Consider the following 27,484-nt stretch of genomic DNA (forward strand, 5'->3'; position numbering starts at 1 on the left):
CCTTTATATTTCCCCCATGGACTCTATGTGCAGAGAGTTTGTATTTTCTGTCAGGGTGAGCGTGGGCTTCCACAAGGTAACAGGGTCTTCTCTGACATCCCCCAGACATATAGACAGGTTAACTGGCTCCTAATAAAACTGCCCCACAGGTGCGAGTGTTTGGTAGGTTTGTTGGGGTGTCTACTCGTCCACCTCCAAGCTGGCAAGCTTTTATAGCTCCTCTTTGTATGAAACATATGTACTTACTGTTGGGTCTGGGTAGTGATAGACCAGGAATGGTGCATATGTGCACTCTATGTAAAGCAGGAGTAGAATGCAAGCCAACTCCTATGAGGTTACTTGTACACAGGACCAGAACCAGTAATTCTAGGCCCACTATTTCCTTTGATGCAGTGCAACTAAAACTAAAAAACAAACAAACAATGAAGGCATCCTTACCAGAATTGTCCTTTGTAAGTTGGAATTAACAGTGCTAAACATCAATTTGCCAACAATAGTAGCAATAGTGGGAAAGACCAGAGCTCCGCACAGTATCCGTGTAGCAGAAACATGATCTGCCAATGGGTTGGCTTCCGCTGGTACCCGGGGAACTGGACACCCAATTCCTAAGAATAAATTACAGAAGGATTTACAAAGAATTCATGACTAGACAGTAGCTACGGTACCATTAAAAGTACTGCTGATGCATTTCCAAACAAATCAATGAAATCCTAATACTTTTTATACGGAGCAACAAATCACCAAGAGTAGCCTGGGATAAACTAACAGCCCCATACAGCACTGCCTAACCTAACCTATACCTGTATTATTCACCCTCACAGCTGTACTACTTGCACTGGTGCTTCTTCCCAGATCCGTTTAATTTAAATTGGCTCTTACAGTCACTGATGTTGGAATCAATAGCCTGGCTCCAAAAATTCCCATATCGCCACATCAATGACACTGGTCCTCTCCCTCCTCCACACAAAGCGTGGCACTCAGCCCTAAAACTCCTAGGCAACTCTCCTCCACTGTACTCCTCTAAACTCCCTCTATGGGGCCACTCACATCTAAACCATCTTACCTCCAAGGATATATGTTCTGGCCCCAAATACGATTGAAATATCTTTGCAATTCCCCACATATCAGGAACGGTCTCAAAAATACCCCCAAGTACTACATTCTATTTTACAAATATGTACAACTCAGGCATGCATTCAGGGCACATTACCCATCACCTCCACTTACACTACATACCACCCCTTTAGAAGACACTCTCCGCTAATCTGAAACCTCCAAAATGATTTCAGCGATATATCAGATCCTTTTAAACTAAGTTTCCCAACCCTTTGCCCTTATATTGGACAAATGGCTCCAAGCTATACCAGATATGACCCAAGAGAACTGGGAGGAAGCAACAGAGAACCATTAAAAACTTCCTAATTCCCACCAAGGATAGGCTTGTGCAATACAAAATCCTAAACCATGTCTATATCGCCCCCATCAGACTTTAAGAACAATGACTCCTGCCAATGTATTATGCTCTTCTGTAGTCACTTCCCAGTGTGTACAAAACTTGCTCTATTATTTAATGAACCCGCTATACAACACTGGGACCTGGAAACCACTTTTGTTTACTTGTTTTGTGTATTCATAAAAAAAACAAAATCAACCTTTAAAAGGAAATGGGGTCATTGCATGAAACAGAATTACCTGGGAATATACTGTTAAGTATCTGTAATTTGTTGGAGTATTTGCGCCAGAGCCGGAGCACATAATCCTCCCAGCGAATCATTTTGCCTAAAATCAACACAACTGGGATGGTAGGTAGGCCAATCAGCAAGAAAAGGGGATCAGCCCGTTCCATTACATCAAGGCCCTCTTTGTGGCCAACAACCTGTAATGAAAAAAAGCAAATGTGATATTTTAGGGACATGTAATAGCAGTTTTCTTAAACGTAAACATTGAACTTTAAACATTTACACTTATATAACTCCTGCAATGTTTGCCTCAGAAGCAGATTATTGATCTCATTCTCCTGGCTTCATAACCCCATTTTACTGGTTCATATAAAGGGAATATATACCCCTCCTTTTTTGACAGTGTTTATTCATCATTCTATATAAGACAAACTATTTGAAGTGCCAGAAAAAAATATTCATGTATTTACACAGACCTACCTGATTCCATAGATTGGAAATAAGCCATGATAGTCCGTCTGGAACCACTTCCCTCTGCTTTCCAGAGAACTTGTGCACCACCCACTATTAAAAGCAGTGTCCCAGAATCCATCACTTCACAATGAAGCAAGGCGAGGAGGGGTTGCATAACACTATGAGCCTTTGGGAAGACCGGTTCTTATGAGTAACATGGCTTCCTTTCAATCTATGGAATCAGGTTAAAATATATATTTCTGGCTGTTCAAATATTATTAATGCACCTTCTTTACACAGGCCCAACTGAATCAGCAAAAAGAAAGGGGGACCAGAGTTTTACTATGAGTAACTGCTGGTGGCTGCAATCAACAGTCAATAATAAATGTAATAAGAGTCAAGCTTCTATATTTTTCAACATTGTCTGTGTGAGGAGTTATATATTTGGTATGCAGATTCTCCCAACAGGAGCCTGCAGAAACTGGCAGAATATCAAAGTCAACATTGACACAATTAGCACAGATGTTAATTAACAAAGATAATCACGGTTAACATTTCGTTAATATATTTTGATTAATTATTACTAGTGAGAATTTTTTTTCAACTAAAGCATTAAATATATAGATTTGTACTGAACTGTTGGATGTAAGATGTTTAAAATAAATATGGCAACTAATCTTTACTATTTCTTACTGGGAGAAGAGAACATTAATATAATGTTTTTGGCGATATTAGGGGTCAGAAATGCAATGTCTAGGGGATATTAGGGGTTAGGTATATACAGTGGCTTGCAAAAGTATTCGGCCCCCTTGAACTTTTCCACATTTTGTCACATTACAGCCACAAACATGAATCAATTTTATTGGAATTCCACGTGAAAGACCAATACAAAGTGGTGTACACGTGAGAAGTGGAACGAAAATCATACATGATTCCAAACATTTTTTACAAATAAATAACTGCAAAGTGGGGTGTGCGTAATTATTCAGCCCCCTGAGTCAATACTTTGTAGAACCACCTTTTGCTGCAATTCCAGCTGCCAGGCTTTTAGGGTATGTCTCTACCAGCTTTGCACATCTACAGACTGAAATCCTTGCCCATTCTTCTTTGCAAAACAGCTCCAGCTCAGTCAGATTAGATGGACAGCGTTTGTGAACAGCAGTTTTCAGATCTTGCCACAGATTCTCCATTGGATTTAGATCTGGACTGTGACTGGGCCAGTCTAACACATGGATATGTTTTGTTTTAAACCATTCCATTGTTGCCCTGGCTTTATGTTTAGGGTCGTTGTCCTGCTGGAAGGTGAACCTCCGCCCCAGTCTCAAGTCTTTTGCAGACTCCAAGAGGTTTTCTTCCAAGATTGCCCTGTATTTGGCTCCATCCATCTTCCCATCAACTCTGACCAGCTTCCCTGTCCCTGCTGAAGAGAAGCCCCCCCAGAGCATGATGCTGCCACCACCATATGTGACAGTGGGGATGGTGTGTTCAGAGTGATGTGCAGTGTTAGTTTTCCGCCACACATAGCGTTTTGCATTTTGGCCAAAAAGTTCCATTTTGGTCTCATCTGACCAGAGCACCTTCTTCCACATGTTTGCTGTGTCCCCCACATGGCTTGTGGCAAACTGCAAACAGGACTTCTTATGGTTTTCTGTTAACAATGGCTTTCTTCTTGCCACTCTTCCATAAAGGCCAACTTTGTGCAGTGCACGACTAATAGTTGTCCTATGGACAGATTCCCCCACCTAAGCTGTAGATCTCTGCAGCTCGTCCAGAGTCACCATGGGCCTCTTGGCTGCATTTCTGATCAGCGCTCTCCTTCTTCGGCCTGTGAGTTTAGGTGGACGGCCTTGTCTCGGTAGGTTTACAGTTGTGCCATACTCCTTCCATTTCTGAATGATCGGTGGAACAGTGCTCCATGGGATGTTCAAGGCTTTGAAAATCTTTTTGTAGCCTAAGCCTGCTTTAAATTTCTCAATAACTTTATCCCTGACCTGTCTGGTGTGTTCTTTGGACTTCATGGTGTTGTTGCTCCCAATATTCTCTTAGACAACCTCTGAGGCCGTCACAGAGCGGCTGTATTTGTACTGACATTAGATTACACACAGGTGCACTCTATTTAGTCATTAGCACTCATCAGGCAATGTCTATGGGCAACTGACTGCACTCAGACCAAAGGGGGCTGAATAATTACGCACGCCCCACTTTGCAGTTATTTATTTGTAAAAAATGTTTGGAATCATGTAGGATTTTCGTTCTACATCTCACGTGTACACCACTTTGTATTGGTCTTTCACGTGGAATTCCAATAAAATTGATTCATGTTTGTGGCTGTAATGTGACAAAATGTGGAAAAGTTCAATACTTTTGCAAGCCACTGTACCTAGGATTTTATATTTATTTTATGACTCCTCTACTTTAAAAACCAAGGACTGGGACAACAGGGAATTACTTACGGTGGTAATAGCATATAGAGGTGCTGGGCTATTTGTTATTGAAAAAAAAAAAGAGGGCTACCCTGGATTTTATCATAGGAAGGGTTGACAACATCAGTCTGTATCTTCCCTTTTTAATGGCTGAACATAAAACAGTGGGGTCCATTTTATTGAGTGAATAAGGGTAACCTTATTTGGCTGTGGGCAGTGTTTGGGAGATTCCACTTAGAGCAGTGATCCCCAACCAGTGGCTCGGGAGCAACATGTTGCTCACAAACCCCTTGGATATTGCTCCCAGTGGCCTCAAAGAAGGTGCTTATTTTTTAATTTTTGTTTTATTGTTAAGTTTTGGAGGCATAAAAACCATGTGTACTGCCCAACAGAGCCTACTGTAGGCTACCAGTCCACATAGGGGATACAAATAACCATCACAGCCCTTATTTGGTACCCCCGGGTACATTTTTCATTCTTGTGTTGCTCCCCAACTCTTTTTATGTTTGATAGTTGCTCAGGGGTTCAAAAGGTTGGGGATCCCTGACCTAGAGTGTATGTGAGCGGAAGACTTGTGATGAAGGTACTAACCTTCAGTGCAGTCAGTGATAAAAGTAGCAGCTGTAACCCAAACCTCAGCATTACGATAATCATTCATTCCAATAATCAATATCTGATGAGCAGTGGGCTTCATATGACACAAAGAGGCAGGGCAGTAGCAGCATTTAAAGTTACAATATACATTTTTTTCTCCTACAAAACGATGTTTAGGTTTTCAGCACCTACATTTGTGCAGCTCCTGTGCCAGAAGGAAGGCTTTTTGGTTTGTGCCTAATTATGATCTGTACAGCTGCTGGGGAACAGATGTGAGCACTTCAACTCCAAACCTTAATATTGCATGATTATATCTTGCAAGGACTAACAGAAAGGAGACTAATGATACACTTGGGATGTCTGACAAATACATCTGCTCAAATGCTCCACTATCTGAGTGGCACAATGGCTGCGCCTTACTTCTTAACATTGCTAATTAAGATGCATCATCTTATCGTGTAACTGCACCCTAGTGCCAGAGTCGAGGGTCCCTATACAATTTGCAGAGTATTAAAAAAAAAAAAAGTTAAGTTACAGCAACCTCTTCTTTCACTCATCATAACCATTTTCTGTACAACTTCTATCACCTCTATATGCTCCATGCTGGTAGCACCCATACCCAGAACTTATGGGTTACGGCTTAAAATATGGGTCCCCATGCTGTTTGGGTCCCCATGCTGTTTATGGTGTGTAATGCGCTTTCATAAAATACCATTTTATTCTACAACAAACAAAAGTAATTGAGAAAGTTAAAGTGAGTTCTCAGCCATTCTTGGGCCATAATGTAGTCTTCTAAATGTAGTCTCAGTCCTCAGTTATATCGGCCGACAGCTCTATAATAACTGGATGGGCATGCCTAATGGAACTATGAAGTAACAACAACCCCCTCACTTTTGAGCTAGTGGATTTAAGCACAGAACACTCTAAACCAGGGGTCCCCAACATTTTCTCACCTATGAGCAACATTTATATGTTTTAAAAAAAGTTGGGCAACAACACAAGCATGAAAAAGCTTCTTGGGACCAATAAAGGCTGTGGTTGGTTGTCTGGTAACCCATTGTGGACTGGCAGGTTACAGGAGGCTCTGTTTGGCAGTACACATGATATTTATGCCTCCAAAATGTGCCTCCAAGTCAGTAATTCAAAAATAAACACCTGCTTTGAGGCGCTGGGAGCAACATCCAATGGGTTGGGGAGCAACATGTTTACGAGTCGCTGGTTGGGAATCCCTGCTCTAAACCACTGGTTGCATAACTTTGCCTTGATCCCCAGAGGCAACCAAAGCAATGGAGAGTTCCCAGTCTGAAGGCCAGTCAAGCTAGGACCAGTCTTATTAATACTTGCTCTCTGAACCAATGCATTATTATGCAGTATGTAAAAGTTCCATTAGAAATACTACACCAGGAGGGGAAGGCAATACAGAAACGATGTCTGCAAAAACAGTTGATATCAGTCCAATTCCAATATAAGTACAGGACTTCTATTTCAGTAAAGTAGTCAAAGAAACTGCCACACACAGTCTACACTAAGTAGGTATCAGAAAGGCAATATTTCAGGTCTCCCTGCCTTTATCAAGCCATGGCAGGTTGGGCTCATATACTGCTAGGCACCTGGCCCAAAGGAATTAGAGGGGTAGAGCACTTCACCATTGTGCAGAATTCTATTTCAGACAACTTTACACAGGATAGGAAACACTGGCAAGTCAATTTTAGTGATTATTTTTCATTGCTGATCAACAGATCTAAAAAATAAGAAACTAGAATAGAGGTAGAAAAATCTTCACTGGTCTTAAACACCAGTGATCAAAATGGTGGGCATTATCTAGGGCTACTCTTCAATTGACAGCAACAGGGGAAGCATCAGGTAAGTGGCTGCCCCACTAAACTACATCTGATGAGAGTGACTGACAGATATACCCAGAATACCCCGTGCCTTTAGTGTGTAACAGCATACAGAGGCCCCTGTATTTTTATCTTCCCTGTCTATAGCCGAAATTAAATTACTGTTTGTGCAATGGCCACAAAAAGTGAAGATGTCTCTCCTTATTTTTAGTCTTCAAACAGGAAATTAGAAAAAGAATGTAAAGTTTGTATGGAGAGTGGACGCCACAAAGTAAAAGCCAGCTTGTTCCCGGTTCCCTCTATAGCTGGATTTGCAAATCAGGATACGGCAAGAGCGCGCTTTGAGAGCTCAGAGGCAATGGCCGATCACGATAGACAAATGCTGTGCAATAAACACCACACATACGATTTTATTATTATAATTAGATATCACTAAAAAATGACTTCTTAATACAGAATAAACCTGGTGTAAAGGGGAACTCTACCCAAACACAACTTATGCTTTTTGAAAAGTAAACATAATTTTAAGCAATTTTGCAATATACATCAGTTAAAAAATATGCAGCATTTTCATGATTTTTAATGTAATAATATGGTTTGGAACCGTTCCCTAAGCCCCGCCCCCTGTTCCCCTGCTGATCTGATTGGCTACTTCGGGACTCAAATAAAAAGTAACAGTAGTCCCCTGTCCTCAGCCTGCATCCTCCCAATCCCACAATTCCCTGCACACGTGATGTCAATAAGGAAAGGAACACCATAGTGCAATGCATTGTGGGTTATGTAGTTCCTGCATGCTGTCTGTAAACTGTGAAGAATTTGTAACAATGTTTTAGTCCCTCCTCCCCTGCCATGATTTCAAATGATGCAGAATCAAAATGGTTTGCTGGATTTCAGTATATAAAAATGGTGTTTATTCATAATTTTTGAAGGAACAAATTACAGTAATAGGTATATCAGGGGGTTCTGGCATTTCAAGTACTCCCCCACCCCCACCAGCCCAATAAATAGTGACTGTCTATGGCATCTTACAGCAGCCCCTCTGCCAGCATCCACAGATTGCCAGTCTGGGCCTGAGTTAAACCAAGAAAAATGCCCTGATGAGAAACCACATTCCATGAAAAGAGACTTACCTGCATTACAGTGACTGCACCATAAGTGACAGCTGTCCAGTATATTGAGCCCACCATGATCCCCGCAGCAGCAAACGGGCAGGCTTTGGATATGAGCCTATCTGCAAGATCCAATACATAAACCACTGGACCTGTAAGCACAGGGCAAAATGTATTATTAGTCTACTTCTTAGGAGACGTAACACACAGATACATAGATAGTTCACATAGATAAATAATTCAAACATCTGCCAAACTTGCATACTGGGTAATTTGTGTCATTCTTTCTTAAAGAAGAAGGAAAGTCATTTTGGCATGTTACCGCCAATAGATATGCTAAATTAGTGCCACCTGGAACACTATATTTATTCTGCAGAAACCATTACCATACCTGAGTAAGCAGCTTTAGACGCTTTCTCCATTTGCTTAGGACAGCAGCTGCCATTTTAAGTAGCTTCCTGCCTGCAGCTCTAGCTATTATAGCTCAGATCACACATTCCTAAGGGAAGGGGGGGAGGGAGTTCTTTGCATTCTGGTGGGAGGAGGAGCAGGAGAGGGGAGAGAACTGTGCAGACTGGCCACGGGAATTAAGGCTGTTTCAGAGAGAGGAAGTCATGTTTACAAAAAAAAAAGACAAGAAATCCTGTGTTTCTTTTGACAGAGGACTCAGTGCAGTGTTTCTGTGAGTGCTTATGGCTGTATTTACATAGACCTTTCTGATGAACCTTACTTCGTTTTTACCTTTCCTTCTCCTTTAAAGACACTTTTCAAAGAAATAACCAAGGCAAACCACCCGGAATCCCCCCCAGAGAAGTGGACATGGATGGTAACGGCACAGTAAGCCATTTATCAACTGGGAATATACCCATCTGCGTTCCAAGGACATAGTCATTTATCAGTGCAATAACCAAGATGCTTCCAGAGGTGGGAGTACTTACACTGTACAGTTTCTATACCTGCCTTGTCTAACTGCCCTGCCCAATGTCGAACAGCGCTGCCCTGCCCAATGTCTAACAGGGCTGCCTGCCCAATGTCTAACAGGGCTGCCTGCCCAATGTCTAACATAGCTGCCGAACTGTGAGAGCCACTTTAAACAAACGCTTCACCACATCTCGTACCTGGCAGAACAATCGTTTGAAGACTGAATGCAGCATCAAAGCACAAAAACAAACAGAAAGAATGTTATGTAACCATAGTAACACATGGGGCCATTATATGAAAAAAAAGATAAAATCTAGATTTCAGGTGATCTGGTAATTCAATTAAATGTTCCAATAAAAAACTAATTGCTATTATTATTATTAACATTGATTTATAAAGCGCCAACATATCCCGCAGCGCTGTACAATAAGTGGGGTTCATACATTGGAAACATATAAAGCAACCAATAAACGATACAAGAGGTGAAGAGAGCCCTGCCCAAAAGAGCTTACAATCTACAAGATATGTATTAATACATTGGCTCATTTTTTGTTTTAATACTCCCTTAAGTACACAGAGCCTCACATTTCAGTGTAAAATCCAAGTTGTCATCTACTCCAATGCTGCCCATGTCCCCAATGAGTAAAGTTGAGTAAAGGAGTTCAATATATATAGGGGGATTCTCTTATAGAATGTGGCTAAAGGTCTTTCTCCCCCCACAAAAGCTTCACAGAACCAAGGGGGTTGAGTTTCTAATTCAAAATGTAGGGGCATAAGAGAAGTCCAACTTATTGCACATTAATTGGTGTATACTGCCCCTTATATCGATCAAGAGTTCCAAGAGCCGTATTAAAACACTCCAGTGTGTCTTCTGTATGTAAAGGATTCAAGCATGGAAAACACACGGGCGCAAGAAGCCTCCTTCTAGCTGTACATAATTGCATAGTAAATATGGTATATTTATAAATAGCTGAAAATTGAGCAGCGGTTGTAATTTCTTACTGTAAAAACATATATGGGTTTATGTAATAAAAGGCACTAAGTCTGCCCAGGTGCAGTAACCCATAGCAACCAAATAGCAGGTAGCATTTACTGCTAAACTTGTTTAAAAGCAAACACCTTATTGGCTGCTATGGGTCACTGTTCCCAGGCAAATTTAGCACCTTTAATTGCATATGGGTAAAAGTCTAAAAACACCCATTAATACAGGGTATAGTTGTATTTGCTGTTAAAAAGACATTTAGATTGAGTTTCACTTGCCAAGCACTTATTATGGGGAACAAATTAATCTACACACAGCAAGCCCTTATATTGTATTGTCAGAAAATAAAGCAGGGAGTTCCAGTTTTCCAGTGCTGTGCAATGGAGACACCAGTAAGGCAGTGGCAACTATTCCATTACAGATACAATATTAATTTAGGAAACCCGGACACTGCTAAACTTTGTGCCCTTATCATATCCACGTGCCAGCCAGGGATCATGTGATAACTGAGAAAGGATTCATTTTCTTAAATAATATTATATAAGTAAATACTATAAAAAGTAAACTACTATTGTATTTTTATATTCCCCTTGTCTCTCTCTACTTTTACAAGATCTGACCCAAGCCAAAATCAGCGGCTTTGGAATTGGAATGATTCATGTTGGTCTGATTCCCAGTGACAAGAAACCTCCAAAGATTTCCATTTTTATAACGGAGTCAATAAAAGCAGGAGGCTATAGAAGCACTTTGCAGCTTGCTCGGCCTTCTTGCCAAGTATACTCCTTGTGAAAGGTCACTATGGAACAGACTGTGCAGAACCGACGCTTGGGCATTGCCCTGCATTTGCCTCTGGGCACATTTAGATATAGAAGAGTTCTACAATATTATTTCAAAATGTAAAGTACAGGATATCTTGTATTATGATATTTAAGGAAAGAAAATCTTTGTCTCTGAGCCACATTTGCCCACCTCATTGCTGGCTGTTGCCCCTGGTGATTCTTTAATTATCTGGTGTAAAGTCTCTCTGCGGCAGATACCGGTATCAAACAAATAGCAACAAGGTACAGGTATGGGATCAATTATCTGAAAATCTGTTATCCAGAAAGTTCTGAATTACGGGAAGGCCATCGCCCATAGACTCCATTATAAGCAAATAAATAAAATGATTTTCATTTTTCTCTGTAATAATAAAACAGTACCTTGTACGTGTGTGTGTGTGTATCTTTATAAAACCCTGTCTAAATAAGCTCATGTCACAAAAAGTGGTATATTTTACCTTTAAATGGGTGGTTCACCTTTACATTAACTTTTATCATGTTATAGAATGTTCTATTCTACTTCTAAATGGGGGTCAGTGCCCGTGGCAGACAAAAAAATGCTGCAATGTAATGTACTCATCTTACTATCCAGTCCCCCTACTATTAATTAGGGATGCGCCAAATCCCGGATTCAGTTCGGGATTCGGGCCGAATTTAGCCTTTTTTTGATGGATTTGGTTTCGGCCGAACCGAATCCGAACCCTAATTAGCATATGCCAATTAGCATTTAGAAAGGGTTAAAATTTAGGGGGGGGGGTTAGCCGTGCACACAACGCGCGGCAACTTTTTACCCTTCATGATCCTAATTAGCATATGCTAATTAGAATTCGGTTCGGGATTCGGCAGAATCCATCAGGGTGGGTTCGGCAGAATCTATTAGGGTGGGTTTGGGGGTTCAGCAGAACCCAAAAAAGTGGGTTCGGTGCATCCCTACTATTAATATTCCAGTCTCTCATTTAACCCAGTTAAGGTACATAAGACCCTTACAAGCAGATGAAGCTGCTGCTGAACAAAAAGCTAAATAAAAAAACAAACAAAATGAAAACCAACTGCAAATTGTCTCAGAATATCAATGTCTGTATCATACTAAAAGTTCATTTAATTTAAGGATGAACAAAAGCAAAGCCTGCTTGTAATATTTCCCCTTTCATTAGCCTATCCATCTGGAATTTAGGAAAATAGATTTTGCACCTTTTTACCAGTACGTACCAGCAAACAAGTTAGGTTTCTATAATCAACTTTCTGAATGCAAATCCTAATATGCATAAGCAAATTAGTTTAAACTTAGAAAAAAGAAACCACTTAAAAAAAATAGCGTTTTCCTTGATCAAGGAAATCGCTAAAATTCCCCCCGACAGTATCTTCTTCCCCTGCCTTATTTGCATATGCACATTAGGACCCTGACTCTAACAATACGTTCACAAGTATACAGAACTGCTTGTAATTCTGCAAATATGTGGTTGAATGGGAACCTGTGCTTATAGGAGTAGTATAATCATAGCCTTATGTTATGCCTTAAGCTGGCCATACACGAGGTTTCGCACGATACTCGGTGCGTGTATGGCAAGTCGGCGAGTCGACCGATATCGCAGGAGGCTGCTGATATCGGTCGACTCGCCGATAGGGCAGGTTAAAAGATTTTGATTGGGCGCCAAAGAAGGCGCCTGAGCAAAATCTGCCTTCAGGGCTGAATCGGCAGAAGGAGGTAGAAATCCTATTGTTTCTACCTTCTTATCTGCCGTTTCAGCCCTGAACGTTAAGTGGCCGATTGAACGATCTTTCGTGTGACCCATGGTCGCACGAAAGATCGAAAATCACCACGTGTGTGGCCACCTTTAGACTGGGAATGTTGAGACTTGTATTACCCAGTAGCAGTTCTAGATGCCGCCCAACTGGAAATAACACCGAATATAACAATAGGCATTGTAGTGGAACAGGATAGTGGCATTTATACAGTATAAGTAAATGCTGACAAGAACAGTATTTGCATGTAGAAGCATTTTGGCTACTGGAGACCTATTGCCTCTTTAGAACAGAAGGAAAAAAGACAGAAAGAATAAAAGATGTAAAATAGCAGCAATTGCTCTTATTAGACGACATATATCAGTTTTAAGAATAGCCCAGCATTCAGCATAATAACACTATTTTGTTACTGGCTGTTGAGGCCGACATGAAAGCGGTGCAATTGTTGCGTGCAATTAGAGGCTGGGGCACAGCACTTCTAGCCCAATACCTACCACGCACGGAGCAATTCACCACTTCCCAAGAACAAACACAGTACCATTTAAGAGGATGTTCGGTGTCACTGAAGCAACAATAAAGTCACTAAAACTGCCCATGGGTGCTCTGTCGCAAGCACAGCATAAAGAATACAAAGGGTTTCATATTAACACCCATCAAACTAGAAATGAAAAGCAAAATACCAGCGTAAACGGCAGCGGTTTAGCATGATTGCCTGGCTGCTGAAAGGAGGCAATCAGAGAATAAAATGCTGTACTTCAGCTAGACACAGGATAAAATATGGGATATAAATGCAGTGTGAATAGGAATATGAGTCCAACCAATGACTCCTTACTGGCTCCTCTAAGAACACTTGGGGAAGGCTCTGCACTGCGTTACTTTATTCCCCTAGGCCAGTGCATTTTATTTGCTAAAATGAGCAAAAACATTTCCCTGCCTAATATATTGGCACCCCCAGTAGATCAGGCTTGTTCTTTAAAGTCATTAAAGTGGCTTTGGACAACACAGCAGGACAACTTTTTGTTCACAGATTATTTTTAAATTATTAAATTGCATTACAGGTATTGGACCCATTATCCAGAATGCTTGGGACCTGGGATTTTCTGGATAAGGGTTTTTTTCTGTAATTTGGATCTCTTACCTTAAGTCTACTAAAAATATATTTAAACAGTAATTAAACCCAGTATTACTGTTTTGGCTCCAATAAGGATTAATTATATTTTAGTTGGGATCAAGTACCAGGTACTGTTTTATTATTACAGAGAAAAGGGAATCATTTAACCATTAAATAAACCCAATAGGGCTGTTCTGCCCCCAATAAGGGGTAATTGTATCTTAGTTGGGATCAAGTACAAGGTACTGTTTTATTATTACAAAGAAAAAGGGATCCATTTTTAAAAATGTGAATTATTTGATTAAAATGGAGTCTAAGGGAGATGGCCTTTCCGTAATTCGGAACTTTCTAGATAACAGGTTTCCGGATAAGGGTCCAATACCTGTATATAGAGTTTGGAATAATTTCCGTATTCAGACAAATCTTTTTGAAGGATTTGACTGTGAAAAATGATCTATAATGGCAGCTGGGGCCCTCATATTTCTTCCAACTGATCTTGCCCTGAGTGTCAGTTATCTCATGTGCTATGTTTTGGTACCTTGGGTTTAAATAAAGACGTTATTAATAATATCTGAGCTTGAAACGAGGCCAATTATCTCTTCTACAGGACAGAAACAGCCCATCGGTCAGCCTGCTAATAGACAGCAGGAGCACAATGCTTCACTGTATGTGGACACAGTATATGCAATGAAATTTCCAGGGGCAAACGGTCCATTGTCGGTTGTTCTGGTACAATAAACTCTATGGATTTCAAGGTCAGAAACACAAACCAATGTAAAACTAGAGAATAAACTAATTGTTGGAATGTGCTTACCTGATGCACAAATGAGGACGCTGCGTTCTACAAAGCATAATAATGCAAAGCACATGCTAGACTTTTCTATGGAGGGTCACTATATGTTCCAGGCCAAAATGCCTGAAGGGAAGGGGTTATGTGACTGCTGATGGGACACAACTCTAACACTGAAGGACAATAAATTCAACAGTTTGCCGGTAATTTCTCTTTCCTACTTCTGATAAGGTTATGTATACACCATGTCTGCTGATTTGTGGCCAATTATTCAACATCAAGCACACATTACAATGTCATAATCCACTGCTTTGACAACTTCTCACGTCTGCACTGAATCACAAATCATGAAATGGATTACTCTTTTGGCATACGTTTGCTGAGCTATTGGTTTAATAAGCCATCACTGGATAAAACTGGGATGAACCACAAGAAAACTTTCTGCACAAAATCTAGTTCTGAATATATATATGAATATATATATATATATATTATATATATATATATACACATATATATATATATACACATATATATATATATATATATATATATATATATACATACACATATACACATATACAGTGGCTTGCAAAAGTATTTGGCTCCCTTGAACTTTTCCACATTTTGTCACATTACAGCCACAAACATGAATTAATTTTATTGGAATTCCACGTGAAAGACCAATACAAAGTGGTGTACACGTGAGAAGTGGAACAAAAATCATACATGATTCCAAACATTTTTTACAAATAAATAACTGCAAAGTGGGGTGTGCGTAATTATTCAGCCCCCTGAGTCAATACTTTGTAGAACCACCTTTTGCTGCAATTACAGCTGCCAGTCTTTTAGGCTATGTCTCTACCAGCTTTGCACATCTACAGACTGAAATCCTTGCCCATTCTTCTTTGCAAAACAGCTCCAGCTCAGTCAGATTAGATGGACAGCGTTTGTGAACAGCAGTTTTCAGATCTTGCCACAGATTCTCCATTGGATTTAAATCTGGACTTTGACTGGGCCATTCTAACACATGGATATGTTTTGTTTTAAACCATTCCATTGTTGCTCTGGCTTTATGTTTAGGGTTGTTGTCCTGCTGGAAGGTGAACCTCTGCCCCAGTCTCAAGTCTTTTGCAGACTCCAAGAGGTTTTCTTCCAAGATTGCCCTGTATTTGGCTCCATCCATCTTCCCATCAACTCTGACCAGCTTCCCTGTCCCTGCTGAAGAGAAGCACCCCCAGAGCATGATGCTGCCACCACCATATTTGACAGTGGGGATGGTGTGTTCAGAGTGATGTGCAGTGTTAGTTTTCCGCCACACATAGCGTTTTGCATTTTGGCCAAAAAGTTCCATTTTGGTCTGATCTTACCAGAGCACCTTCTTCCACATGTTTGCTGTGTCCCCCACATGGCTTGTGGCAAACTGCAAATGGGACTTCTTATGGTTTTCAGTTTACAATGGCTTTCTTCTTGCCACTCTTCCATAAAGGCCAACTTTGTGCAGGGCACGACTAATAGTTATCCGATGGACAGATTCCCCCACCTGAGCTGTAGATCTCTGCAGCTCGTCCAGAGTCACCATGGGCCTCTTGGCTGCATTTCTGATCAGCGCTCTCCTTGTTCGGCCTGTGAGTTTAGGTGGACGGCCTTGTCTTGTTAGGTTTACAGTTGTGCCATACTCCTTCCATTTCTGAATGATCGCTTGAACAGGGCTCCGTGGGATGTTCAAGGCTTTGGAAATCTTTTTGTAGCCTAAGCCTGCTTTAAATTTCTCAATAACTTTATCCCTGACCTGTCTGGTGTGTTCTTTGGACTTCAGGGTGTTGTTGCTCCCAATATTCTCTTAGACAACCTCTGAAGCCGTCACAGAGCCGCTGTTTTTGTACTGACATTAGATTACACACAGGTGCACTCTATTTAGTCATTAGCACTCATCAGGCAATGTCTATGGGCAACTGACTGCACTCAGACCAAAGGGGGCTGAATAATTATGCACACCCCACTTTGCAGTTATTTATTTGTAAAAAATGTTTGGAATCATGTATGATTTTCGTTCCACTTCTCACGTGTACACCACTTTGTATTGGTCTTTCACATGGAATTCCAATAAAATTGATTCATGTTTGTGGCTGTAATGTGACAAAATGTGGAAAAGTTCAAGGGGGCTGAATACTTTTGCAAGCCACTGTATGTATGTATGTATGTATGTATATATATATATATATATATATATATATATATATATATATATCATGCTAAGAGTGTGCAAGCCTATAATGTTATACAGGCACTGCTTATTTCCATTAAAATACATCATTTTTGGTGACAAAAGCACATATTGATTTTACCAGTGGAATATTACATGGTAGAGGAAGCCGTAATACTATAATGATGCTGGCAGATACATACAAGTTTGCTATAAACAACAAAACCATAAGTATTTTGCCACTAATAAGAAAGTAAGACTTTTGGCACATGGAGAGATTGGTCACCCACAGTTAAATCTGCACTGACGTGGGCAACAAACCTCCCCAAAATGTTTCCCACCAGCAATGAAGTAAATCACCAGTTTTCTGAAGCTTCCTTGCGAGTAATCTTCGTATATTTTTTCCCACCAGAGATTTACTTTACGGCAGGGGGAAAGCATTTTGGGTCGATTTTTCTCCCACAGTAGTGCAGATTTAACCGTGGGCAACAAATCTTTCTGTTTGCCATTAGCTTTATGGCTTGATAAACCTTTGACACAAATATAGGGCTAGGAACTTATTTGTATTTTATTTAATTGTATAATTACATTCCAAATAATATTTTTCAGCAGCAATTGTAACAACAATCCACCCCAGACGTGCTTCTCCTCACTCCTGGCTTTAGCCATAGATTTTATGTTGTGGCTGGCATTGGAGCAAAGGCCTCACAATGGTGTAAAGATACACTGCATCTGTGAAGGGGCCATGTGCAGCCTTACAGGACAAGGAAAGCCTTATTCAATGGGGGTGCCAAAATGTTATGCACTTCTACACTCCCCCCCCCCCCCCCCCCCGGCCCCCAGTGCTTCTGTTCCAGCCCGGGAAATCGCAGTACCATCTTACCTTACCCAGTTGTCACCATATCATTACCATTCGTTGTAAATGCTGTGGTGAGTGACACTTAAATGGTTAATAGCCAGTGGGCCATGATGCATAATATCTGTTGTACATAAAGCTGTAATAGCTCTAATGGACATTAGTACCTGCACAGCCATCGCTTTTATATATACTGTCTAATGTAGAAGAAATGGGTTGATATTGATTAACTGAAAAGACCTTTGGCATGCTGTAAGGCAAGTAAATGGAAAAATATTCTGCATGCTAAACAGCATGGGTTTGAACATAAACAGCCGTGGGCGTTGCAGAAAAGTTGCTAAGGAGTTTTAGATTTCCTCTTAATGCTTTAGAATGTAAATGTAATTTTCAGAAAAAGTAAAAACTGTATTTACTTCACTAAACATGGCAAAATCTGAAATTGTTAGTCAAGTCACGTTCTACATCTAGTTCTTATGAACATAAATCAGTACTATGAGCAGTCCATGGAGACAAACAAACCTCTTCCATCCCCCAGCTGAAATGTTTGTTAGGCTTTTAGATAAGGAGGCATCTTGGTGGACTACTGATTTGTTTTAGCTTACAATCTCAGAATTTGCCCTGTTTGGTGCAAGAAAAATACAGATGTATAAAGATGTTTATCAGTCGTGCTGCCATTTTTTCTGTCATTATTAAACAGAAACAGGTTTCTGCTCTCAGAAGGGACAAGGCTTCAGGAATGGGAATTGAGGGGCACTATAGTCCAATGCATAATAAATTAGATCTCTGCTGTTTGGAAAGGAAGATCCTTTGTTATCTGGATGAACCTTGTACAGGGAAGGGCTGTCAGGGCAATTATAAATATAACACATTTATGCTTAAAGAAACATACCCATAATGGGGCTTCATGTAATTAAACATAATCCTACAGAATTATTTTTCGATAATGTGGAATGTAACCATGTTGACATTATGTGGGTTTGGCAAATCATCCCTTCAAAGGATAAATAACTTGCTTTGGCTGCATCACCCAGCCTCTCCCCAACAGTGAAACCTGAATTTCACATACCCTGATTTTTGAGTTTCCATGCATTTTTTTTTCCCCACCAATTTATAACACATTTCAGTGGGTTTTTTTTTATTTTACATAATTTTGTCCTACGTTCTCAACAATGGCTGTTTGTCCTCAATAAATGTTATTATATGTGAAATAAAGTTAAAAATAGTAACCAGATGCATACTTTGCATGTTTGCATACTTACATGTTCTGTAAATAGTCAATTTCATTTAGTCTGCACTTCACACAGCCATGCACAAATCTCTTATTGCTTTAGGTTGTGCATCTGACTGTCACAGATGTCTTGTACATCCCCCCCTTAGTGTAGCATTAATGATGCACTTCTTAACCCATCATTAACACAGTAAATATTGTATTTCAAAACTGACTCCCTGATTTTACATTTCCCCTGAAAAATGCAAAATGGGGGTTTTACTGTATTTAGAGTTTAAATGATTGTTGCTAGAGCAAAATTCACATGACTAAGTGTTCTACTAAACTAAATCCAAATGCTAAGGGTTCAGTTAAATCTGAATCCACACAGCCGACTGTGCTCCCTACACGGATCAGCACACGTGGTAAGGCAGAACACTGGGGTACCACCCTTCCCCCTCAGTATTTAAATGCAACTCCCATCTATATCATACTAAGAGTTAATCTAAAGGTGAACTAGCCCTTTAATGGATTCTGCTGTTCACCAGCAGCATCTAACTGAAAATCCGCCTCTCAAACTATACCCTGGAATTAGTCAGAACCTGCCATAGGCAGCCATAGGGATCCAAAACTAACCCTTTACGTGAATAACATTTTCAAGGTTCTGAAAACATTGCACAACTGTAATAAAAATTGACTCAATTTTGTCAGCTTACCAAGATTTGGAAACACAATTAAGTACTCTGCGTTGCACTGCGGACAAGCAACTCGAGCGGTGCTGTTTCCCCTTTGCTTTTCATCAACCCATCTCTGGAGACACGCCTGATGCACCCACTTGGTAGACCCTCTGCATCTGCACGGCCTCACCCACTCTGCTGTCCGGTCATCCTCGTCCGTGGCAAAACACACCCAACAACTCCTGGACATAACAAAACAACATGCAATTATTTAAAAAAAAAAAGTCATAAAGATATCCACAACATCTTCATTATATTTTTTCATATACATTTTTTAAGCCTCTGGTTAATATAAACTTGGTAAGGCGCCTACATTTGCTTGTGACTTACAAGTCTGGCTCTTGGGCCCAGGAATTGCATTTCTAATTAGTTTTGGTAGCTTTCCAGGCGATTAAACTTATCCCTGCAGGAATTTAACTGCAGAAATGATAAGTGTCCAATATGTAATTTAAAATTCTTCCTTTTAGTCTCCGAGCAGAGTTGCACATTTGGCTTTGCCTGATCATCGTTGGCTGGGAGTGCTGCTTCAGCAACAAATCCACCGCCGCTATGTCATTTATAATTCAGGGCCCGCAGCATTTTGTCATATAAATGGCTAAGACGATGATCAGTGTTGGTACAGAAGTGTCACACAAAACTGTATTTCACTGTATTTTATTGTAAGTAAATATACGAATCCTTGGTGCTCTGCAGAGGCTTCATGTACTTCTTTTATTCCTTCTGGATTTCAAATTTACAAAGGCCGACAATTATTGGAAACAAAGGTACAAGTAGAGAACACCTACGGTTTCACAGAGTACATTCATTAGCAAGCCTCTTTTTAACCCCCAAGAGGTAGAATCATATGATAACCTTTTGTATAATTAAAGCTATAGCAAGTAATGAATAATGAATAGAAATTCCCTTGTATTCTCTCATCAGCCTTATCTCTTTCTATTGATGCACAAAGAGCTAAATAAAACCATTTCAGCACAAAGCTCTCAGTTCTTGCCAGATTTTCCATTTTCACTTGCTGAATAAAACATAACCTTGATCCAGGGACTGAATCAGGTCACTGCTCAAATAACAACCTGAATTGCAAAAGGCTGGCATAGAGAAACAGCAGCATTATTGTTGGTAAGCCTGATCTCGCTCTCCGATGAGTGCACAAGACAAAAGGTTAGATGGATCTGGTATCACTTTCTTAAGGTAAACATTGTTTCCTAAATTAATACACAAGCACAAAAAATGAATCATTGAATAATGCAGAGCTACAGTCAAACCTCTGTGATACAAAATGCTTATACCAGCAATAATATTTGCCATTGCCTGAAATAATGTCCCTTGATAGTGGCTGCCCAAGGTGACATCTACAGCTTTTAGGGGTATCGGCAAGAAATGAATAGGGGCCTCTACCGCTGCTTACCAGGTTGTTGCATTGCAACATAAAATGACCCACCTTTTCTGATATTAAATTAAGTCTGCCCTACTACTTCTACTTTTGTATGAAGACCTTGCAATTCATTTGAACTTTCCCATGCCCATTAATTAAATTAGGTCTCTGCTATCATTTCCCAACTTGTAGTAGAGTTAAAGTAGTTAGTTCAAACGTAATTGCCAATTGGTTGCTATTGGCACCAAATTGCTAGATGTTGCTAATGGAAGTATATCTGAACTATTTCAAAGACTATTTCATGACTCTTTCACATTACAATTATGATCTTTCTTGCGACTATTGGTTTCAGGAAAGATGGTTCCTACTCTCCACTGATGTTCAGGGTTGAATCATCAGATACGGAGGTAGAAACAATAGGAATTTAACCTCTACCGGATTATTCAGCCCAAATGCAGCTTTTGCTCAAAAATTGCCCCGCCCAATCTACGGCACAACTGATATTCAAGGCTTTTGCGAAATCGGTCGTCTTGTTGATCCACCATGCATGCACTGAATATTGTATGATACCTTGTTTCATGCGATAATATTGGTGCATGTGTGGCCAGTTTTAGACGGTCCAGTTTATATATTACAGGGCTGCTGTAGGTACAGAGGCCATCTACAGACGTCAAGTTTCAGCTCCATGCTCTTCTGACTCCAACCACATGTTGTGTCCACCATTATTTTCTGTTTCGGTTCAACACTGCAACCGACTTTTTTTTTTTCGATAAGGTTAGTTTTCCTACGATTATGTGTATTGTATTACACCAAACAAGAAAAATAAATGCTTGCATTTTAGCAAAGTCATTTTACACAAGCATAAAAACAGGGTCTACCAGAAAGGAGGTGGATGAGGATGGAATAGATCACAGTCAAAAATTTTTGATTTGAGAATGCCGACAGACACAGATCCCAGAATACAAAATGAATCATGATAGCATGAGCATTCACACCACAAATAAGAAACTACTTAGATAATGTACCATCTTTTATGTGTTTTACATAGTCATCTGCAACGTGGCCTGTATGTAGAATATAAATACAGCATCTTCACAATTTCTAATATGTAAGCCAATTAGGAAACTGTACTTTTCAGACATTCTGGACACTTAAAGGAGAAGGAAAGGTCTAATCACTGGGGGTGCCAAAATGTTAGGCACCCCCGAGTGATTGTAATCACTTACCCCGGGCTGGGTATCAGGTAAGTGATTACAATTACTGGGGGGTGGCTAACATTTGGCACCCCCAGTGACTATAACTTTCCCTCTCCTTTAAAATACTTTGCAAATTCAAAGAGGGCTTATCTAATAGTCATATCACCAGCATTGCTCTAATTAAACTCAAACCCAATACTGTCAAAATTAATGTTAGCACATAACATTGGGGACCACACCCTAGAGTCTAGCAGCGGGTCAGGCACCCTCGGGTTACCTGCAAGAAACGTGGGTTCCCTGTGGGTTGCATGTAAGAGTTCAGATGCAAGTATAGATGTAGGTCTTAAGAGGGCCATACACGCACCGATAATATTGCACAAAACCTCGTTTCGTACGATATTCGATGCGTGTATGGCAACTCGGCGAGGCGACCGATATTGCAGAAGGCTGCGGATATCGGTCGACTTGCCGATCGGGCGGGTTAAAAGATTTTGATCGGGTGCCATTGAAGGCGCCTGAGCAAAATCTGCCTTCAGAGCTGAAACGGCAGAAGGAGGTAGAAATCCTATTGTTTCTACCTCCATATCCGACGATTCATCCCTGAACATCAGTGGAGGGTTGGAACGATCTTTCGTGTGACTGATGGTCGTACGAAAGATCGAAAATCACCACGTGTGTGGCCAGCTTTATTCATATTTTGTATATTTTATTAAATATTATATATTACCTTTATTATCTATATTTTACTCCTTTAAACATTTTTTTTAACTTCTTTTTTTACCACCGCCCACTTCTGATAATGTCACTTCCAGTTTGCAGCAACAGCAGTTCCTGTTTAATGGTGGTTGGATCAGTCAGTTGCAGGTTGGGAAACAGGACTCTACAAAACGCACCTCCCTATACTACACATCATAAAAGCACCGCTCAAACGCTGGAAGAATGCAGGCAATCATGGGTGACCCTTTGTTTTTCTCAGCCATTACAAATATCAAATATACATTTCAGACGCATACCCCATCCACACATATCATTCGCCATGGGATCCAAGCACCAGCGGCTTCATTTATTTATCAGAATTCACAACTCTGAACAAACCCTACTTGGAATTGCTAATACTATCAGCATATATCTTTTCCCAGCAACAAAATCCAACCGTGCTCCATTTCATACGAGGTATAAAAATGCCCCCTTTCAGTTTTATATTTGAAGCAGAAGTCGGTGAAATTTCAAAAAATACTTTAAACAATTGTTGCAAAATAACAACTTTTCATATTGACCAAGGGCAACATAATTGGGTGCTAGCAAAAGGAAAATAACCTTCACTACAGTAAACATAAAAGTCAGAAATAAGGAAAAGGGAGAGAAAAGATCAAGTAACAAGATAACTGGCTCTCAGTTTACAGCCTTTGAAATTATTTATAAGACTCCTACTGGAAACGGTTGTTGAATATTTACACTTGTCAAGTCCTTCAGAAGGTATCAATTATTAAACGAGAACATGAATTAAAGCTTACATATCGCAGATGAGAGGCTAAAGTAGAAATGTTCAAGAAGATATCCATCAGTGGAATAAATATATAGCAAGACATGAAACAAGCGACTTATAGGACAAACACATTTCAAGTTTTTCTTGAAGATGTAAAAATGGATTAGTCCATGTCCACTGAGTTCAACCTATTTACAGCCCTATAAACTTCTCCTTGAACCATCTGTCAGATTCTTTAAAGCATGTAAAAGAAGTCCACTGAGTTTCACTGCAGAGAATATTTAGCAAGGCATAGCATCCTTTATCAATATGGACACCAACACAGTGTCTCTTGCACAAATTACCCCTTTATTATTTTCAAACGGAAAATCTGCGGAACATATTGGGTATCTGACCCTATATCATACTGTGAACACAGTTGCTTCTAGTGGGACCTAGGTAAGTGCCTTGTTAGGGACACACAATCAATATTACCATAACATAACAAAGGAATGATCAAAACCCCACAACAAACCATTACTCCCTTGGCACCAACATTTTAAATGTACCTGAATCAAACCAATTCCCTAACTGACATGCCCTTTATAGCAATATATATTAGTTCCAAAATGTATTCATGATATATCTATATCTATATATCTCTATATATAGTACACAGAGAGGAGCACACCCTATACAAGTCCAAATGCCCTTGGTGCAGGTCAATACAAAAATATAATAGAAAGAAAGGCGCACACACAGGGGCTTGATGCAAAAGAAAAAAATTTTTTATTGAAACAGTTCAACAGACAAAACCTCTGTCCCTGAGGAAGAGCACTGGTCCTGCTCGAAACGTTGGAACTGTTTCAATAAAAACATTTTTTCTTCTGCATTATGCCCCTGTGTGTGCGCCACTCTATTTCTATTTATATATCAAAAGGATTCACATGTACATGATTTCTCTAAGGCTGGGAGGTAAGGGGCGGCTTAGGATAATTTTTTTTCCCTTTTGGATACCTTGCAATTTATATTATAGTTCTGCAAAAGCTTAAATGGACATTTTCCAGTCTATGTTTATTTCCAGCATTCCTATACCTAACAACTTTTTTTTAAGTGTATTTATTTAAAATTAAAAAATATAATTTATGTATATAAATCAGTAACTTTCAATAAGTTTTATTTTGTTTTATTAACTGTCCATAAGAAAGAGCTGATATTTATAGTTCTTAAAATCGACTATACCGCAGATTCAAACTTCTCAAGTTGCGGTTCAATTAGCCTTTGGCCTTACAAGCAACCAACGCATGCAAAATATCTTGTGCAGCTCAAACATCCAATATGCAGAGCCAGCCCATGGTCAGCAATGAAGACTGGTTAATCAATTTTTCTCTTTAACAAAGTTAATGGAACTGAAGAAATGCTTTTGGCTGGATACAGAAGAAGTGTCTCCAGAGATAACACTTCTAGGAAGGAGGTTACTGCCAAGGGAGAGTCCATTTGCCTCCAATCTTTAAAGCAACTTTTGTATGAGTTCTTGCTGCTACCTAAGTCTGATGCACCCCCTTCTAGGTTTGCTCATTTGTTTATCAAAAATCCTACTCACATTTCCAATTTGCAATGTTACTGTGATTTTGCTCAAATCAGTATTTGCAATTTAGAGAGGTCACATAATTTAGAGACTAAAATACAGTGGTGTGAAAAACTATTTGCCCCCTTCCTGATTTCTTATTCTTTTGCATGTTTGTCACACAAAATGTTTCTGATCATCAAACACGTTTAACTATTAGTCAAAGATAACACAAGTAAACACAAAATGCAGTTTTTAAATGAGGGTTTTTATTATTTAGGGAGTAAAAAAATCTAAACCTACATGGCCCTGTGTGAAAAAGTAATTGCCCCCTGAACCTAATAACTGGTTGGGCCACCCTTAGAAGCAATAACTGCAATCAAGCGTTTGCGATAACTTGCAACAAGTCTTTTACAGCGCTCTGGAGGAATTTTGGCCCACTCATCTTTGCAGAATTGATGTAATTCAGCTTTATTTAAAGGGTTTTCTAGCATGAACCGCCTTTTTAAGGTCATGCCACAACATCTCAATAGGATTCAGGTCAGGACTTTGACTAGGCCACTCCAAAGTCTTCATTTTGTTTTTCTTCAGCCATTCAGAGGTGGATTTGCTGGTTTGTTTTGGTTCATTGTCCTGCTACAGCACCCAAGATCGCTTCAGCTTGAGTTGACGAACAGATGGCCAGACATTCTCCTTCAGGATTTTTTGGTAGACAGTAGAATTCATGGTTCCATCTATCACAGCAAGCCTTCCAGGTCCTGAAGCAGCAAAACAACCCCAGACCATCACACTACCACCACCATATTTTACTGTTGGTATGATGTTCTTTTTCTGAAATGCTGTGTTACTTTTACGCCAGATGTAACGGGACACGCACCTTCCAAAAAATTCAACTTTTGTCTCGTCGGGCCACAAGGTATTTTCCCAAAAGTCTTGGCAATCATTGAGATGTTTTTTAGCAAAATTGAGACGAGCCATAATGTTCTTTTTGCTTAAAAGTGGTTTGTGCCTTGGAAATCTGCCATGCAGGCCGTTTTTGCCCAGTCTCTTTCTTATGGTGGAGTCGTGAACACTGACCTTAATTGAGGCAAGTGAGGCCTGCAGTTCTTTAGATGTTGTCCTGGGGTCTTTTGTGGCCTCTCGGATGAGTTGTCTCTGCGCTCTTGGGGTAATTTTGGTCGGCCGGCCAGTCCTGGGAAGGTTCACCACTGTTCCATGTTTTTGCCATTTGTGGATAATGGCTCTCACTGTGGTTCGCTGGAGTCCCAAAGCTTTAGAAATGGCTTTATAACCTTTACCAGACTGATAGATCTCAATTACTTTTGTTCTCATTTGTTCCTCAATTTCTTTGGATCTTGGCATGATGTCTAGCTTTTGAGGTGCTTTTGGTCTACTTCTCTGTGTCAGGTAGCTCCTATTTAAGTGATTTCTTGATTGAAACAGGTGTGGCAGTAATCAGGCCTGGGGGTGACTACAGAAATTGAAAATTGAAATTGAAAATTGAAATTGATAAACCACAGTTAAGTTATTTTTTAACAAGGGGGCAATCACTTTTTCACACAGGGCCATGTAGATTTGGAGTTTTTTTTCTCCCTTAATAACGTAAACCTTCATTTAAAAACTGCATTTTGTGTTCAATTATGTTATCTTTGACTAACAGTTAACGGTTTTTGATGAGCAGAAACATTTAAGTGTGACAAACATGCAAAAGAATAAGAAATCAGGAAGGGGGCAAATAGTTTTTCACACCACTGTACAAAACAACAGTAGATAAGTCATAATACTATGCAGCTGCAATTGGTGTAAATAAGTCAATCTGAATTGACTAAATTGAATCAATCTATGGGAGATGGCCCTCATGTAATTCAGAGCTTTCTGGATTAAAGGAGAATACAAGTCAAAATTTAAAAAGCATATTGCCCAATAGTATTCCTGTTGTTTAGTAAAAACGCCACACTTTTGGCTCACATAATCAAATATTTACTCAGTCACACTTACTTCACATTTTCTAGAACAGGCAGCCATCTCTAAAAAGTTATTCTCCCTTCCTTTCCCTCCTTGCTTCATACTGCACATGTGTTTCATTCCCTCCCCCCCCTCCCCTCTGCCAGATCCGCTTCTGATTGGCTGGTGGGCATGTGTAGCTCAGAACAGCAGTCAGGATCAAGTTACACACATGCTCAGAGAATAGGAAGGCTGCCGCTGGCACCTACAGGAAGGGCAGAGATATTTCAGTGACGTCACTGTAGTCTTCACACTGCAATTTAGATATGCAGTAAGTACTTAAAAAGAATGCCTTTAGACTTACTTTTAATTTATATTAACCTTTCATTGTCCTTTAAGGGTTTTCGGATAATAGATCCCATATCGGTATTTTATATCATTCACTTGTTTACCGGTTTTCTTTCTTCTGC

The 27,484-nt window shown here is 39.9% G+C and overlaps 1 protein-coding gene across 1 annotated transcript in view; it reads right to left on the reverse strand.

Moving 5' to 3' along the window:
- Positions 1-27,484, reverse strand: part of marchf5 (membrane associated ring-CH-type finger 5) — a 48,418-nt gene that overhangs the window by 3,889 nt on the left and 17,045 nt on the right. The window contains exons 2-5 of the mRNA NM_001123478.1: positions 19,450-19,652; positions 8,121-8,251; positions 1,693-1,876; positions 439-605 (exon numbers count right to left, since the gene is read on the reverse strand). Of these exons, the coding sequence (NP_001116950.1) occupies positions 439-605; positions 1,693-1,876; positions 8,121-8,251; positions 19,450-19,652 (685 nt within the window). The remainder of the gene's footprint in view (positions 1-438; positions 606-1,692; positions 1,877-8,120; positions 8,252-19,449; positions 19,653-27,484) is intronic.

Source organism: Xenopus tropicalis, chromosome 7 (assembly GCF_000004195.4).
Source record: "Xenopus tropicalis strain Nigerian chromosome 7, UCB_Xtro_10.0, whole genome shotgun sequence".
Lineage (NCBI taxonomy): Eukaryota > Metazoa > Chordata > Amphibia > Anura > Pipidae > Xenopus > Xenopus tropicalis.